General features: G+C 37.6%; 3 protein-coding genes across 13 annotated transcripts in view; 1 reads left to right on the top strand and 2 right to left on the bottom strand.

Annotated features, from left to right (window-relative positions):
• The window catches only part of LOC135090895 (sodium/potassium-transporting ATPase subunit beta-like), an 8,947-nt gene extending 4,252 nt beyond the window's left edge, over positions 1-4,695 (bottom strand). The window contains exons 1-4 of the mRNA XM_063988057.1: positions 4,511-4,695; positions 1,970-2,107; positions 985-1,095; positions 1-85 (exon numbers count right to left, since the gene is read on the bottom strand). The exon at positions 1-85 is cut by the window's left edge and continues 85 nt beyond it. Coding sequence (XP_063844127.1) covers positions 1-85; positions 985-1,095; positions 1,970-2,107; positions 4,511-4,649 — 473 coding nt within the window. The 5' untranslated portion in view covers positions 4,650-4,695. The remainder of the gene's footprint in view (positions 86-984; positions 1,096-1,969; positions 2,108-4,510) is intronic.
• Positions 4,696-7,080: 2,385 nt separating this feature from the next.
• Positions 7,081-16,257, top strand: LOC135090896 (short coiled-coil protein homolog). Of its 9 annotated transcripts, none has more exons than XM_063988066.1 (8): positions 7,081-7,236; positions 8,329-8,397; positions 9,051-9,167; positions 9,783-9,869; positions 10,145-10,283; positions 10,503-10,551; positions 11,743-11,773; positions 13,356-16,257. In XM_063988066.1, exons 2-6 carry the CDS (start codon positions 8,343-8,345, stop codon positions 10,528-10,530), a joined length of 426 nt encoding a protein of 141 aa, XP_063844136.1. In that variant the 5' UTR covers positions 7,081-7,236; positions 8,329-8,342; the 3' UTR covers positions 10,531-10,551; positions 11,743-11,773; positions 13,356-16,257. The 9 variants fall into 9 exon arrangements, with proteins under 9 accessions (XP_063844136.1, XP_063844128.1, XP_063844129.1 ...); XM_063988058.1 differs by having other exon boundaries at positions 7,083-7,236; positions 9,051-9,197; XM_063988060.1 differs by having other exon boundaries at positions 7,198-7,287; positions 9,051-9,197.
• Positions 14,746-17,847, bottom strand: part of LOC135090894 (triple functional domain protein-like) — a 220,718-nt gene continuing 217,616 nt past the window's right edge. For all 3 annotated transcript variants that reach the window (XM_063988054.1, XM_063988055.1, XM_063988052.1), the window contains one exon: positions 14,746-16,653. In XM_063988054.1, coding sequence (XP_063844124.1) covers positions 16,543-16,653 — 111 coding nt within the window. In that variant the 3' untranslated portion in view covers positions 14,746-16,542. The remainder of the gene's footprint in view (positions 16,654-17,847) is intronic.

A 17,847-nucleotide genomic window follows, 5' to 3' on the forward strand; every position in this document is an offset into this window, starting at 1 on the left:
ATGTCGAAATAACACACAGAACCACTGAAAAGACCCTCGTCAACCGGCAAGCAGTCTATGGCGTTGGACGGGCGGTGAATGTATGCTGCGATAATAAAGACAGGTCAGTGAAGTGTTGAGTTGGGTTTTGAGTCAAGTAAAATAACTGACTGTGACGGTATTGATAGTTAGATAGATAAATGGATGGATGGACAGTATACAGATGGGTAGATAGATAGATAGATAGACAGATAAAGAGATAGACAAATGGAAAGGAGAGAGAGAGAGAGAGAGAGAGAGAGAGAGAGAGAGAGAGAGAGAGAGAGAGAGAGAGAGAGAGAGAGAGAGAGAGACGGGGGGGCTAAATTACTAGTGTGGTTGATGGATAGAAATGAGTGGCTGATTATATCAAAACCAACGAATAGACAGACAACTGAATGATAAGATGGAGAGGCCAGAATCACTGAGCCGCTGTAATGACATTGATATATAGCCAAACAAATGAAGAGCAAGATAGATGTATACTCGTAGATATGTGCTGATTATATAACTGATTAATGTAGTCATATGAGCTCTCGCCAAAAGCTCTCTATCCGTCTTACCTTTTATTTTTTTTTTTAGTCTGCATTTAGTTATCTAGTATATAATATGTAAGAGAATTACTAGTGTTAATAAGCCACGTATTCAGAAACGCTTTGCTTTCTCACCACCACTATTTTCAAAGGACACAGAGATGACTAGTCGGGTTCTCACGAGTGTTTCTCCTGTTAATGATGTAGAAATCTTATTAATCTGTCACTAGAACCGTAAAAAAAATAAATAAATGGAAAAAAAAATAAATAAATAAAAAGCATTTTGAAAGTAGTGGAGGTGCGGAGCAAAAGTCTTTCAGAATATGAGTCTAAATAGTATCACATTATCTAAAACCTTGTTCTCATAGGACTATAGAGACTATTCATCTCTTTTTTTTTTCACAACCACATGAACCCACAAAGTAACACTCACGGTCCAAAAATCTGTCAATGGAGTAGACAAAACTTTTTCCGTACTTCGGGGAGTAGGAGATGGTGGGCCTCAGGTCGTCGACATAGTCCATTTCTGGCCGGAAACTCAAACCTGAGAAAGGAAAGAATGTAGACTGAGTGAAGAGAAAAAAGGTTTTTATCACTGAAGTCACTCCGCGATATTCTAAGAGCCATATTCCTACACGCTTTCTCTCATCGGGACTATTTTCAAAGACCACATAGAAATTATTAGCCGGGTTCTCATAGGTGTTTCCCCGTACATGATGCAGAAACTTCGTCAAATTATAACTTTAATGATAACACCCTTGAAAATCGTACTAACTTCCACTATAACCTATTAAAAAGTCATTGAAATTAGACGCCGGAACGTTTAAGAATACGGTCCTAAATCTGGACCTCATCTGAGCTTCACGAATGTGTATCAACAGATTAGTTTCTTAACAACATTCCCTGTCTGATTCTATATTTCCTCCTGCCTTTGACTTGATATGTTTCAAGACACTTCTCTCCACACTTCTGGATAATCTTTTTGATTGTACTCTTTGGGAACTGGCACCCTCGGAGACCTTTTTTTCTCAGCCTTTTTCTTGCCTTAGTCGGAGCCCATCTAACGTTAAAAAAAGGCAGTCACTCAGCGTTATCTTATCTGAATGGAACTCGTATGACTGCACGATTGCACCTATACATTAAAGCACAGACATGATCAACAGGTTGCAAGAGTGACGGGTGTGATAAACAATGAGTTCCTAGCATGGACTCAGTCGGTGCTACTCGTATGCTGCGCTTCAAGTTCTCTGACTAAATTATGTGGCTTTTAGATTCCAGCGTTTTAAGGAGACGTGATCTAATTCTTCATTTTGAGACTCGGTACATTTGACATCTCAGCCGGGTCACTCATTTAAAAGAGTAAGAAGAGGGAGAACTAAGAAAATAACAAAAAAGCTAAAAAAAGAAGGTCGCCTCACCAGGGTTGCGAAGCAGGGACTCCTCCCCTGTGTACTTCGGGACGTGGTAGTCGAGAGTCTGGTAGAAGACGAACATCAAGAGACTGAAGAAGCCCGCCAGGAAGGCATAGAACACGATGTAGAAGAGTCCGATCTTGGCTGCGGGAGGAAATAAGATCTGAACACTGAGAAAACATGACGCGGAAAGGAAAACACGTTCAAACACAATTACTTTGACTCAGCAGTTAGATTCGTGTTTTTTTTTTTTTATTAACACTGTTTACTAGGTTAGGAAACAAAGGAAAAAATGAAAGAGAAAAGAAAAGAATATTTTATAGAACTACATAATATATATATATATATATATATATATATATATATATATATATATATATATATATATATATATATATATATATATATATATATATATATATATATATATATATATATATATATATATATATATATATATATATATATATATATATATATATATATATATATATATATATATATATATATATATATGAAAGAGAGAGAGAGAGAGAGAGAGAGAGAGAGAGAGAGAGAGAGAGAGAGAGAGAGAGAGAGAGAGAGAGAGAGAGAGAGAGAGAGAGAGAGAGAGAGAGAGAGAGAGAGAGAGAGAGGAGTAATGATATTGCTATCAGTTATTTTTATATGATAATAATAATAATAATAATAATAATAATAATAATAATAATAATAATATTTTTATTATTATTATTATCATTATTATTATTATTATTATCACATTATTCTTAGTGACAGTAGTAGTACCAGCAGCAGCAGTAGCAGTAGTAGTAGTAGTAGTAGTAGTAGTAGTAGTAGTAGTAATAGTACATAAGAACATAAGAACATAAGAAATAAGGGAAGCTGCAAGAAGCGACCAGGCTTACACGTGGCAGTCCCTGTATGAAACACTCCTACCTATTTCCATCTGTTATCCCCATCCATAAACTTGTCTAATCTTCTCTTAAAGCTCTCTAGTGTCCTAGCACTAACTACATGATTACTGAGTCCGTTCCACTCATCTACCACTCTATTCGAGAACCAATTTTTTCCTATCTCCTTCCTAAACCTAAATTTTTCAAGCTTGAACCCGTTATTTCTTGTTCTACCCTGGTTGCTGATCCTAAGAATTTTGCTTACATCTCCCTTGTTATAACCCTTATACCACTTAAAGACTTCTATCAGGTCCCCTCTTAACCTACGTCTCTCTAGAGAATGTAAATTTAACCGCTTCAACCTCGCTTCGTAAGGAATACTCCTCATCCCCTGTATCCTTTTAGTCATTCTCCTCTGTACTGATTCTAATAGACCTATATCTTTCCTGTAATGTGGGGACCAGAACTGCACAGCGTAGTCTAGATGAGGTCTGACCAGCGCCAAGTATAACTTTAATATTACTTCCGGCCTTCTACTTTTAACACTCCTAAAAATGAATCCTAGTACCCTATTTGCCTTGTTTCTGGCTTCTATGCATTGTTTCCCTAGACGGAGTTCAGAGCTAACTATAACTCCTAAATCTTTCTCGTACCCTGTACCTACCAGAGTTTGGGTGTTTAATGTGTACCTATTGTGTGGGTTTCCTCTACCTACGCTAAGCACTTTGCATTTATTGATATTAAATTGCATTTGCCATCTATCCGTCCATTTATTTAAGTAGTAGTGGTGGTGGTGGTGGTGGTAAAAACCCCCGGATATACTTACGAAATTGAAAGATAGTATCATCCGTTTGATAAACACACACACACACACACACACACACACACACACACACACAGCAGGACACCAGTCATTCTGAGTGTAAATAACGCAAGGTAAATAGTTCAGCAGGTTAACATATTTGACTACATTTAACTCAAGTGTTGTGTTGTAGGATTGTTCACTTCATGCCAATTACTGTTCCCAAGACCATATATTTTTGCTTTTTAACCCCTGATGTATTGATAAGTCATTTATTATTAATAGTAGTAGTAGTAGTAGTAGTAGTAGTAGTAGTAGTAGTAGTAGTAGCAGTAGTAGTAGTAGTAGTAGTAGTAGTAGTATCATTACTACTACTACTACTACTACTGTTACAGTTTATTCTCTCTCTCTCTCTCTCTCTCTCTCTCTCTCTCTCTCTCTCTCTCTCTCTCTCTCTCTCTCTCTCTATACGCCAGTGTTTTACAAGCCATGACGATTACCAGAGTGCGCCGCTTAATTTTCTTAAATGGGTGTGTTCTTAAGCTTGTGCCCTGCACTGCCCTGACTGCAGGGTTGTTACTCAGCCAAAGTCCAAGATGAACCTTCAATGCTCCCTAAGACAATAGACAATAAAATATGATGACCACCACTCTACTGATATCGTGACCTCCTCTGCTATGAATTAATGCTTCAATTAAATTCATTTCAGTTAACTCTCTCTCTCTCTCTCTCTCTCTCTCTCTCTCTCTCTCTCTCTCTCTCTCTCTCTCTCTCTCTCTCATAGCCACAACATAGAATATCAGGGAGAAAGATAACTTGCAAGTCGGTAGATTTCTGCTTGTCTTAACTCACCCCAAGAGGATGCAGTGCGACCCAGGACAGTCCCGGCTTTGCGGTTCCACAGGAAGGCCTGGAAGCTCCTCTCCTCTTTGGTTGGCGGCAGCCTGCTGATCACCGTCTCGTTCTCCTTCCTGTATCTTGCAGAGCACATGTTTCCAACGTCTCAACACTGCCGTATCCGTGGGCACACTGAGATGCTGTTGGAATGGGTGGACCGTACATCCTGTGTTAGTCACGCGCCTGCGCATAACAATAAACAAGCGTCATGCTTTGTGTCGTCATGTTACACCGGTTTACGTATTTTGTTTTCTACTTATTATTATGTTGGGTAATAAGATGATGAAGCAAGGTCTGAGGTGATGTTCTTAAACAATCAAGCTCTAGTGAAGACTGTTTTCAAAGATCACGTAGAGGGTTACTCGAGTTGTCATGTCGTCTTTTCCCTTTGGTGATGTAAGCCTGTAACACTCTTAAAAACTGTAGTAGCTTCCACGAGAGTCTGTTAAAAGTAGAAGACATTATGACCCCCGAAACGTTTGGGAATATTGTCCTTGAAGCTGTTGCTGTTATTGCTACTACTACTACTACTACTACTACCATCTCTACAACTTTTACTACTACTACTACTACTACTACTACTGTCACCTCTTTACTACTACTACTACTACTACTACTACTACTATAGAGACGTAAGTTGAGAGCCGTTATGTGAAGTAGCTAATATGTCCTTTACTCTCTCTCTCTCTCTCTCTCTCTCTCTCTCTCTCTCTCTCTCTCTCTCTCTCTCTCTCTCTCTCTCTCTCTCTCTCTCTCTCTCATCAAATTACCACATGCTCACTTTCTCAGAGGGAGGCTGGGGACTTCTTCATAACCTCTCACCGGAAACGTAACGCAGTACTATTACAACACACACCAGAACCTTGTAACTACGGCACGTCACATCCTCAGACAGGCCTGAGAGAGAGAGATGGGGGGGAGGGGGACCGTATGCTTCACTTCTGGCATCCTGAACATAAAGAATATAAGGGATTGAACTTCAAGAATGTTATGAATTTGTAGCCAAAGGTTTCATATTAAAGTAAATACAAAACCACTCAGTATCATTTAACCAAAACTTGTTAATAAAGGAAAGTGTATGAGACGAGCAATTAATCAGGACATGAAAAGCTTCTTTCATGATGATGGATGATTCACGGAAGGCGACCGAATTCTTGGAAGTGTACGACGCCTAGCCCGCTGAGAGGCTTACTGTTCAGAGGAGAGAGGAGAGGAGTACATATGGTATAAATATCATCTGAGAACCGGACCTACCGCTACATCTGTGAAACTGCAAACTCATTCCTATGGGCCCTATGAGCGCGGTCTATTACCCTATGCTGCTGCAAAATCCTGCTACGGCGAAGTCGTCCCTACATCGCGCGCTATAAGGAGTACTACAAATTCGTCCTTATGCCAGGAGCCCGAACGTTATGCAGCTCTAGTTCAGAACATGGGCACGATGAATATACCCTTAGGGATCACAGAAAGCCTTGAAATGGTAAAATGGACAATAAGCGTAGCTGGCAGTATACAGTGAGAAGGGCTGATGACACCCTTAGCAGTGAAATGAGTAAGTTGTTGTGAAGTCGTGACACGTGCAAAAAGGAATCTTTGCAGTGTTGCTCAGTACTTTGAGTCAGTTACATATATCTGAAGGACGGGGTGGACAATACATTACGGCGTCTAGGCAGGAGGAGACAGTCAGGGCACCAATTCACCCGGGAAAGGACATTATTAAAGCAAGAAGTAAAATCTATATGTTTGAAAAATCTTGGCATCAGATTCCTGGACGAAGTTTGAGGAACTACTTAATAATCCAGACATCATGAAGAAGGGGAAGAAGTCCGGGGCGCAACTCAGGATAAAAGAGCCTCCTGAAGAAGGGGTGGAAGGAGTCTGTAAATGGGAAGAGACTTGATAAAGGGAGGAGGAAAAGGAGCGAATGGGCAACAGGCTCTGCCCATTGTAGAGTCAGAGATTTCAGAGGCAGCTATTTGGTCATCACGAGGACTTGTGCATACGAAGAACTCTATCCTGGAACTTGTAGACTATAGAGAGACTTACTGAATCTAGTGACTGATATTTACAGTTGACCTCTAGCGAGTGTCGTGACTGGGGAGGAAAAATACCTCAGAATAATGTTAAGCCATTACTAGAATCATGAGAAAAGCATTAAATCCTCAATAACTTTCACAAGAGGTTGCTAAAAGTAGTGGAATTAAGACGCTGAAATGTTTGAGTGGTGAGCAAGATGTAATTTACTAAAAGTGTATAAGATTCGCAACAATATGTATGAATAACCCCGCGGCATGTATCACCACAAAGTTTTATCAGTGACAACAATTCAGTGTAACTCATCAGGCTTCAACTCCTGTCCATCACATCCTAGTACCGCAGTAACCAATCAGTACAGGACAGTCACAGCAACTACGAACGAGTTCGAAATGACTACTTGGGCGGGGCTCATGACGTCACACACACTCAGACACAGACACACCATTCGCTGCCCAGTAACAAACGAATACATAAACAAGCTTATGGTAAAAATATAGCTAATTTATAAATTTTCGTTATATTTTATATTAAAACTTTAAGTATACAATGAAAAATAAGTGAAAACAATAATCAGTCCTGGAGGCAAGACGGACCATCCTGCCTCACCCTCCCTTCCTCGGACGTCAACTTGCCTGTCAAAAAAGGTATTATTCTCCCTCCTGCCTGCCCTGTGGCACTTGCGACTTGTGCGGAAGGTAACCCAGCTCGGTGGACATAGGTGTATAGTGCATAAGGTCCTGGTGTGCCCTGTAGTGTAGGGCAGTGGCTGTAGATCGATGTCAGTGAAGGAAGGTTGTTATTGACCACTGGCTGAGAGAGGAAAGAGAAAGGCAGAAGTTCATTATTTAAGGAGCAGTACGTGGCGTGTATATTAAAGCGCCTTATTTTTTGGTGATTCGTGATAAAAAGGGACCACAGCTTACTGCCCTCCCCCATCAGGAACCGTGAGGGCCTGTGGGAAGCCTTGGAGTTTGGGTATGGGAGGCATGAGTCATGTGTAACACTCACAAAAAATGTTAGGTGAGAGAAGTGACATATTATTGGCCAGGTGGAATGGCACAGGAGACTATAAGAGGAGGCTGGATGAATCTGAACTATGTTAGAGCTGTATGGGGATAAAGGGGCAGAACAAGTGATCTGATACTAAAAGTTTCCTAATTCTTGGGTGGTAAAGTAAATGTTAGTTTTCAGCATAATACCCCAAAAGGCAACTGAAGAAAACAATGATAAACCAAGAAGCATTAAAATCGAGACAGATCACAAAAAAAAAAAGTGTGAGGAAATTACCAAACCTATCCTAATAATCTCTCCGCCAATGTGAGTCTCTTAATTGCTAACATAACTATTTACAAATTGCCAAGTAATGATATCCTAGCCAGAGATATCCCTAGTTTATAGGATAACATTCTTTAAAAAACAGCAAGACAGATAACACCAGAGCACACAGCCCTTCCAAGACGCTAGTTATTTCTTGTGAAATTAAATCCCATCCTACCTGACTGCTTGGCCCAACTGAAAAGCTCACATGTGATTCAGTTTTGGAGGAAGCCATCACAACACATGATGTGGTCATTGCTGCACATGCTGTCAAGGCAGACCAAACAGCTGGTCTGGGTGGAAGTGCCTTTCTATACCAGCTACTCTTTTTTCATAAACTTAATTCTTTAGTTCAGTCTCAATGTTTCAGAGTGCAAATTTGAAGGCATTGCAGTGATATTATACCATTTAATTTGCAGAGTGTGGGCCAGCCATGTCCAGCTACCAGGATGACAACAGTATTCCCCTGGTGGATGACGACCCCTCAGGTGGTTCCCTCTCACCTGTGCTCTATCGTAGTTCCTGATCTCTGATGTGGGCTTGCTGCATTAGCAAAAGCTCTTGACTAATATAATAGATTTGGCACGTGGGATAAGACACAGACATTAGTGGGGTGCAAGACTAACCTAATATTGACAAACATGATGAAAAGTAGACAGGAGATTGATTCAGCAGTAGTTGTATTAATTAACTTGATAGTATTAGCATATTGAATGAACAGAAGAATACAAGTCTTTACGTCACTAATGTATTAACAGTTGTGATTCAATAAATGAACAGATAGGTATTGTGGAGCGCTGATTATTGGAAACTCTTGAAATAGTCTTACTATTATGAAACAACAAGGTGGGGGGTTTTTATTTTGGTTGCCTTCTACTTCTACAGTAAAGCTGTAAGTGGGAACTAGTTTTGTCTTCATTTTATGTATTGCAGTAATAGAGGATTCTGTACTTGTTTTAAGTTTTATGAGTGGGAAATGCTGAAATCTAAAGAGTGCACCAGCCCAGGATGGGATGTAACAGCACTTCACCTGCTGCTTAAGGGATAAGGTTCACACACCTATAGAACTAGTATAGTGTGAGCTTGCATGACTTTGTGCCTGCATGGTGGTGAGCAGCACATACTAACCATGTTCCCACAGTGGTGCTGGATGATGACAGAACGGCTGCCTCTGAAATCTCTGACTCCACAAGGGGGCAGAGCCTGGAGTCAATTCCTTCTTCCTATACTAATGGTTCCACCAGTCCCCTCCACAACAGTGAGTTCCTCAGTCCCTTCATAGGTAGTGGTAAGTCTGCAAAAATTATAATATTTATTATATTGACTGCAAGACTGATCTGGATGTGTTGAAGGTGTATGGAGACAGAAGATTGCTAGAATGAAATCTTATTGAGATACTGATGCACTTGGTTTAAGTAGAGAGTGGTTGCAACATTCAGAATAAGTGGGTGTACAAGACAGGAATGTATAAGGTGACTTTGACATTAGAAATGGAATTATAAGAGAAATTAAAGCATTGGTTGTAAGGTTGGAGTGGAACTGTGTGTAGATGATTGTCAGTGGCTTTATGGATTGCACAGCATAAGATGATGGAAATTAATTTAATGCTTTGTGTGAGAGGCTTAAAGTGAATATAAATGTTACCAGAAGGAAGATGGTTTTTTTTTTTTTTTTTTTTTTTTTTTCTCTCTCTCTCCTGCTTTTATCTCATACAAACTAACTGCAATTTATTCAATACATTATAATTATTTTGTAAATAATAGTTATTTGGGCTTGGTGCTATAAACAGGCTTTTCAGCTAAAAGCATGATGCCCACTTACCAGAGTATTTAGTAGTTGTTGTATTTAAGCAACATTGCATATTTTTCCCCAGGTCTGGAACCAGACATTTCACCAGACGAGCAAGAGGAGAAGGCCCGCCTCATTGCTCAAGTGTTGGAGCTCCAAAATACTCTTGATGGTAAATACCCTTTGCTGCATATTCATTTGTATAGCTCTATATTAGTGGATAAAGAACCCCTGAGCTATATAGGTGAGACCACATATTTGTGCCATGGTTATGAAAGAGTAGTGTCCCTTCTGCTAAGAAATTGCAATGAGCCAGAGTGGAGCTAAAGCACTGTACTACAGACCTACTTGACCCCCAAAAGCCAATGTGATGATGCAGTAGAATGCACAATGCCTCCTAGCTTTTAGAAATTTAAACTGGTGGTAATGATAATCTTGCATGGCCAGATCTCTCCCAACGTGTGGACAGCGTCAAGGAGGAGAACCTGAAGTTGCGCTCTGAGAACCAGGTGTTGGGTCAGTACATTGAGAACCTCATGTCTGCCTCGTCAGTATTCCAGTCCACCTCTCCCAAGACCAAGAAAAAGTAAGTGCTGCTGCTGCCTGTTGTAATAAATTTTCATGAACAAAAGTTAATTTGAGTCAGAAGGATAAGGTTGTCTGTTGCTTTCTTTCCTGTTGTATGTTTGTGCTGTTTTTCTCACACCTTTCTAATAATGAACAAAGCAGACATCTTACTCCTTGTCATCCCTCTGAAGGTTGTCTGTGTGTGAAGAAGAATGCTACATTAAAGGTTTTGTTACAGTAAACAGTGGAGGCAGTTTGAGGCTTGAAGTGGTGGGAGATTCTCGCAGGTAATTGTATCACGAAGCTCTTGGCACCTGTGCTGTCTCAGCCACAGCTCTTAATAAGCAGCACACCAGTAGCTCAGTCATTTATCCTGGCAAGATGGAATGAGTGTGTTCTGCCCCTTATAGAACCAGGACAGGACATAGGACAATATGGCCTTAAGCCTCATCACATAATCTGGTTGTTGAAATTCTTTAAATCAAATTTCCAGAACTTTCATTAGCATCATTATATTAGGTTTTGTTCTTATTCATATGAATCAGGAACATGAGTAAATTGCTTAGAAAGTACACACACAGAAGCAGGAACGGAAATTTTTCATGACATCGGATAAATGACTCTTACTACTTACATCAGTAGATGGTAATGCTTCACCTAACCACCACTTTACCACCACCAGTGTCCATCTTCTGAATCATACACACATACAGACACAGATGCATTCTTACATTATCACGTAATTTGCATGCTACAAATGACAGCCATGGCATGTCTAGCTTACCTCACTTTGATTCTCTAAATATTTCAGTATGATCTACTTTAGAAGATTCATTTCATTCAGGATATGAACAGCCTTAGTTTTGGCTAATTGCACTTTCCAGGATTAGCTTGCTGAGAAAAACATGCAAAGCGTTTCTTTCCTTTTGCTAGTTATGTAGCAAGGAACATATGTTTGTTCCTTTCAAACATTGTAAAGCATAATCATACTTAGAACTTTGCATTGGCGTTATTGTTATTATTATTATTATTATTATTATTATTATTATTATTATTATTATTATTTATTTTTTTTTTTTTTTTATCATGTTTACCCAGTATCAGGGTATTTAACATTTACATATTTGTTTCCAGAACAGTGCCATTCTGAGTTGCACTGATTGAGGAAAAGTGAGGTTTCAGATTAGACTGATTGGATGATTAAGAGAGAGAGAGAGAGAGAGAGAGAGAGAGAGAGAGAGAGAGAGAGAGTTTGTGAATTTAAACATCAAGTATACTAATACAAAAATATAATTTATGCATAGAGAATTAGTAGAGAGCAGAAGTTAATAGATACTGTATGAATAACTTTTTTCATACTTATTTTTCATTCCCCCCCCTGAGTAGTACATTTTGTATGTATACCAAGTCTTTGTATACATACACCTGTATTTTTATGTTTACAACTTTTATTTAGTATTATTTTAATTTTCCTACAGAGGCACCTAACTCCCTCCTACTAGTGTTATGGTAAGTTCCCTACCACCTCCCTTTTTTTATTTTGTTTTTGTTTCATTTTCTTTAGCTAATATTCCCTTAAATGATAATTTGTTGTTGTCCCTTTTTAAATAGACTAGAATGTTGGCATTGAAGTGTTAATTTGACCAGTTTTAAAGGCATGAAACTAGATTTTGTCTTAGTGAGTTGACAGAACAATAAACTGAAGTAGAATCACTGAAAGGCAAACATGTTTTGTAAAACTTTTCTTCATATATATTTTTTTTTAATTATTATTATTATTATTATTATTATTATTATTATTATTATTATTATTATTATTATTATTATTATTATTATTATTATTATTATTATTATTATTCAGCTGCTCATTAGTTGTCTGCAGGAAATGTTTGTCATAGATCAGTTTGGCAATAGAATAATTGTTTAATTCTTTTCTGTGTAAATAATGCATCGGATGTACTTGAGAAAAATGTAGGTATTGTACTTAACTCTGTTGCTCATTGATCATAGATGTGGTAAGAACTGACAAATTACTGTTGACATGTGACCGTCATGATATGTTGGAAGTGCAATCAACGACGTTCATTTGTGTCTACTCACATGTCACTGAACCACATACAAAAAAAAAAAAAAAAATGTCAAGAAGTTTCCCTCCACCACGAAACTTTTCATACTAGTCTCAAATCAGCTCCTCTTTTCTTTCAGGCCAAGTCACATTTTCACTCCTATATGGCTATGTAATTAAGTTTGTTTATTATCAGCCCTACCTTGAGTTTTTATATGATTTCATAGGTTTATTCTGTTTTAAGATAGCCATATGTCTTTTTCTGTAGCATTAATAGATATAGTGTATGTAATATAAAGTTGTTGCTAATGTTAAGGAGAGAAGATATATGTAGCCTTAAAATGTGCACAGATTTGATAATGCCGATAGGTAGTGTTGAAATTTGATTGATGTGAGATGAAGTACCAAGTAGATCTCTCAGAGAATAGACAAGGAGTAGAGGAGTAGTTATGTTATTGCTGTGTTTGGAAAAGGATTGTGTAGATGGAGCTTTCAGACTTGAGCAACCCTCAAAAACCTGACTGCAAAAACATTACATGTCAGATAAGGTGTAAAGATGCACACTTTAGTCAGAATATGAAAAGTGGCACTTATTTTGTGTATTGATATTGAGCTCAGCATCTACATTAGTCCATGGATGTTATCTTTCTATTTGAAGGAATATTTCATACTTGAGATATATATATATATATATATATATATATATATATATATATATATATATATATATATATATATATATATATATATATATATATATAATTCTGGCTGGTATGCTTCTTGCTTGTCTCCATATCTTACCTCAGTTAGTGGTGAATGGCTATTCTAAATATCATTTATTAGTTTATCTACATTAACTAGTGAGTTTGTATCAGTATTTAAGTTATTACCATGAATGCCTATTTCATTCCAGTTAACACAAAATGTGTACAGTAATCATGATGACTCCTGATTCCAGAGTTTAATTGAAAATAACTGGGAAACTAACTAGCCAAATTATTTTTGTCACTGTTTCCTGTTCTTCAGGTCAGAGCGTCTTCTGTAGTGTCGTCAGGGGCAAGCCTGGACCTACCTAGTCAACCCTGGCACATCACCCTGCAAGGCCCCACTCCACTGCAGCTCTCTGTCTCTCTTGTTATTCTGTCCATACTTCTTACCAAGTGTTACTCTGCCTTCCCCTTCTGTACCTGTGGTGTTACTGTTGCCCCATAGAGACAGTATGACATGTATAAGGATCACACTTATCTTAAGTAATCCAAGTATGAATACACTATTTTTGTGATCCTTACACTGATATTATTTCTTTGTAGTAAGAACACAATATTTATATATTATATTCTGATAATATGTTCACATTGTAGCTCATATTAAAGTACTGTTCATCTGCAGACAATTGTGATAATGTAAATCATTGGGAAAACATGTTCCTTGTTTTTAGAGTAGCATGTTAATAATTTTCAAGTGGTCTTTGCTTCAAAAGCAATTTCTACTTTTCATTCCAGATTTTTATTCACAAAGGGATTCTTTTCACATCACATTTTCACCTGTGAGTGTTATCTCAATGTTCCAAATGCTATATAATTGTTCTTGCTGTAATGCAATAAGCTTTAATGTACAGTTTGATGTTTGAGGTGTTCATATTTATGATTACAACAGATCCCAGATATACTCAGCAAATGACTGCAGCTTCTTAAGTTATATGTGCGGCTCAGATATAGTAGTGCATACACAGTGACCATGTTAATTCTGTTATGCACAAAGCTTACCACGAGAATGACATTATAAGTACGGTAAAATCCCTCTCATCTGGCATTCGAGTATCCAGCAGCTTCAAGTATCCGGCACAGTTTTCCCCAAGCCTTAAAATCAATAAAAAATCAATGTGTACTCATAAAATTGATTAAAATTCCCACGCGAGGCATACTTTGTCCCCTCGCCACCAGAGCGCACTGCTTCACACCACCCGCGGCCCACTGCACTGTGTTTACTCAGTGACTCAGTCCCGCGTGTGCACTGTTTATCGCCTGACGCCTTCATCATGCCTAAAGTTGTAGAAAAGAGGAAGCGTGTTGTGCTTACACTTAAGCAGCTGATCAGATCAGTTGCTGATTAAGATCAGCTGATCTTTGTTATGGTAAGATGCGTGAGTGTAGGGTGGTGATTGTGGACATAATTTCACTTCTATTCAAGTATCCAGCATGTCGGCGGTCCCGTTGATGCCGGATAAGAGGGATTTTACTGTATACATGATATTTCCCAAAATCATTGGTTGTCTTATTAATTAAGCACTATAGAGACAGAGCCTAACAAAACTTGTTTATTTAAAAGTATGCTCATATGGCAGCATATACCCATTAGCCTTACTTTAAAATGTCTCCGAACTATTTACTGTTAGTGGTAAGTTAGTGTGAAGACATTTGTGCATATTCTCTTTATTTTTTGTAATACATTGTTTTTTCCTTCATCATAACATTCTCTTGTGCAAAAAAGTTTTCTTTTTATATGAACTAGCTTTCTCACTTCTCTAAGTCTCACAACTTGAACTTTACAGTTATTCTAGGAATTACAACTTATACATTAAATCACACTATACTACCTTAAAAGCTCATGATTTATATTTATTTAATAATAAAAGATTCAAGTGTAAGGATGCCATCACACTTTATCTATATACCAGGCTGATATTTCCAAATGGTATTAACATAGGCAGGATACCTTGCGTTGTCCCACTGCAGGGTAAAAAATACAGACAAGGGGTCTCATGTCCCCTCACTCTGTCCTACTTTCATGACACACAGGGAATAAGGTAACAGTATTCTTCCTACACAGCGGCAGGCAGAGCAGCAAGACTGTCCCCCAGCCACAGGGAGGTCGCACTATATACAAGCACTAAAAATTTACATATGATTATGCACAGGTACATACAAATGTTGGTGTTAGTGTGTATAGGAAAGACAAGGAATGTGAAGGGAAATTAAAGCCCATATTTAAGGTATTTCCATTATGCAAGAGCTATAGCTTGGCAATTCTTGACAATTTAGTAAGCATTTAGATTTTTGTAAGTCAATCTTGTATTTTCTCCCACAAATTGCTCTCTGTTATTCCTATTTCATGTAGTCTCAAAACAAAAAAATCTCAAATATAAAGTATTTAAGACTGCCATAGCAACTGCCTGAAAGACTGTACTATATAGAATCATGTCAATACTTACCAAGTTATTAATTTATCGTGTATCATTCCAGCAAGTTGCTGTGACATGCAGGCAATGACTGAGTTTGGTTCCTGGAAAACTTATAATTATGCAATTCGTTACAAAATATATTAATAATCTAGATAAAATACAGTGCATTCACTGAAACTCTAAAACACCTCTACACATACTAATCTTCAAAAACCCCAACTTCTGGCTAGTGGAATACAAACACCCATCTGTAATAAAATATTTTAGTTTTGTTAGTTTCTTATATATTTTTATATGACTAGTGTTGTCAAGCATATAAAATAATAATATACAATCACCAATCATGAAAATATTATATAATTTTATTAAATAATTGCTGCATTGGCAACATAAATTAATATAATTTTCTTTTACCATCTACAAGAATGTTCCATTCATTTGAGTATGAGTGTAGGGGAATACAGCATTTTATTAGTGACCCTTGTATTATTCTTTCTTATTATTTCTCATTTCTTCATGATGTAATAAAAACTGTGCAGGCACTTCTATACCAATCAAAGAAAGAAAAACTTTATTCATGTTCACTGTCATAACCTTTCTGACCCATCTGCATTTCAAAATTTTGTGAAAAGCTCCAAATATAGGATAAAAGTTGTGGTGATTAAGAATCGGAAAGAAAAAGTGTCACTTATAAGAAGCTGCAGTCATACATGTAAATTGCTATTAAATACATAATTGAGATCCCAATTTCATTTACATATCTACCTAAGGAGAAACAGTAAATTATTATAATAAATACTTAAATATTATTTTTTTTATAAGAGCTAAGGAATAACCTTCCTTGTGAAGCTTTTAGCAAAGCTGAGGAACTTTTTCCCTTGAGTACCAGAAGCAATGATGGAGTTAAGTGACATGGCTAGGCCACAAGCATGGATCCTAAGGGAGATTATAAATGTTTGCCCCTTCCTGTAGCTGCCTTAGGAAGAATTATGTTCAAGCAACCTTTCTTCTCATAAAGGAAAAAATTAACTTTCAATTTGATGTAATCTGTGGTGTTATAATCTGCACTGATGATGCCACCTTAGACCTCCTGAAGGAGTAATCAGCAAGAGACTGGATAGGGAGAACACTTTCACACTCCTCCTGAAAGAACAACAGTAAGATATAATAATTTGTCTCAAAATATTATCAGCGGCAATCACATTTCCAGGATTCAACAGGCTGTCCAGACTCCAGACCTTGGTCATTAGCTGCAAAAGAAAATGAGGCTAGTAATAAGTAAGGTGCAAACATAACACCCAGGAAGAGTGGTGTATGCAGTCAAACAGCATACATACATGACATCATCATTACTGATTGCTACCTCTGAAGGGAAGGAAGTGCATCAATAGTCTTATTACTAATTTCAGCCAACATGGGTCTACACTTTACATCAGGTGTACTGACAATCTTAATACTTACAAAAAGCACAAGGGCTTAGCAAAGATTATTTCAGCACAGGAGTGTTGGAACAATCTTGAAAACATCAAATACTAAAATTCAACAAAATTAAGGTCTACCTTTCTGTAAAACATGCTAACAATCTCCTCAAATGAGGATAACTGAGACAATGCATCAACACAATGCCTTGTCTCATTATGGAATAGAAATAGAGACGAGGATGTTTCCAGTCCCCTTACTCTGTCCTCTAAACCAGCCATGATGAGTGTGGCCAGGTTATGTCCCTCTATCACAGGAAAATATAAAGTGTATATTGTAAGTGTGGCCAGGTCATGTCTTTCTACCACAGGAAACTATAAAGTATATATATATATATATATATATATATATATATATATATATATATATATATATATATATATATATATATATATATATATATATTCCTGTGGTAGAGGAATGACCTGGCCACACTCACCATGGCTGGGTTAGAGGACAGTGTGTGTGTGTGTGTTTGTGTGTTCATCTAGTTGTATTGTGCAGGGCACAAGCCAAAGCTCATTTTGTCCAGTCTCCATAACCATATTTATCCAGTTTCTCTTTAAATGTGTACACTGCCACAACCACCTCTTCCTTCAAATCATTCCAGATTTTAATAGTTCTATATAGGAAGCTTTATTTTTTGGATGTTATTTGAACATCCAGTCTTTATTTTCTTTTCATGTCCCCTTATCTGTCTTTCTCCCTCCTCCATCTGTGGTAGTAAGTAGTTTATGTCTATTCTTTCTATATTGCTTACTAATTTGTACACTGTTATCAGATCTCCTCTTTCTGTTCTCTCTTGTAGTGTTAGTAAACCCATCTCTTCAAGTCTTACTTCATAGCTTTAGTCTTTCA

The sequence above is a fragment of the Scylla paramamosain genome, chromosome 36 (genome assembly GCF_035594125.1).
Source record: "Scylla paramamosain isolate STU-SP2022 chromosome 36, ASM3559412v1, whole genome shotgun sequence".
Taxonomy (NCBI): Eukaryota; Metazoa; Arthropoda; class Malacostraca; order Decapoda; family Portunidae; genus Scylla; species Scylla paramamosain.

Coding starts and splice junctions, on each gene's coding strand:
- LOC135090896 (XM_063988058.1), top strand. CDS start 8,343: ATGTCCAGCTACCAGGATGACAACAGTATTCCCCTGGTGGATGACGAC. Junction 8,398..9,050: donor GGTGGATGACGACCCCTCAG/GTGGTTCCCTCT, acceptor ATGTTCCCACAG/TGGTGCTGGATGATGACAGA. Junction 10,284..10,502: donor TCTCCCAAGACCAAGAAAAA/GTAAGTGCTGCT, acceptor GTTTTGTTACAG/TAAACAGTGGAGGCAGTTTG.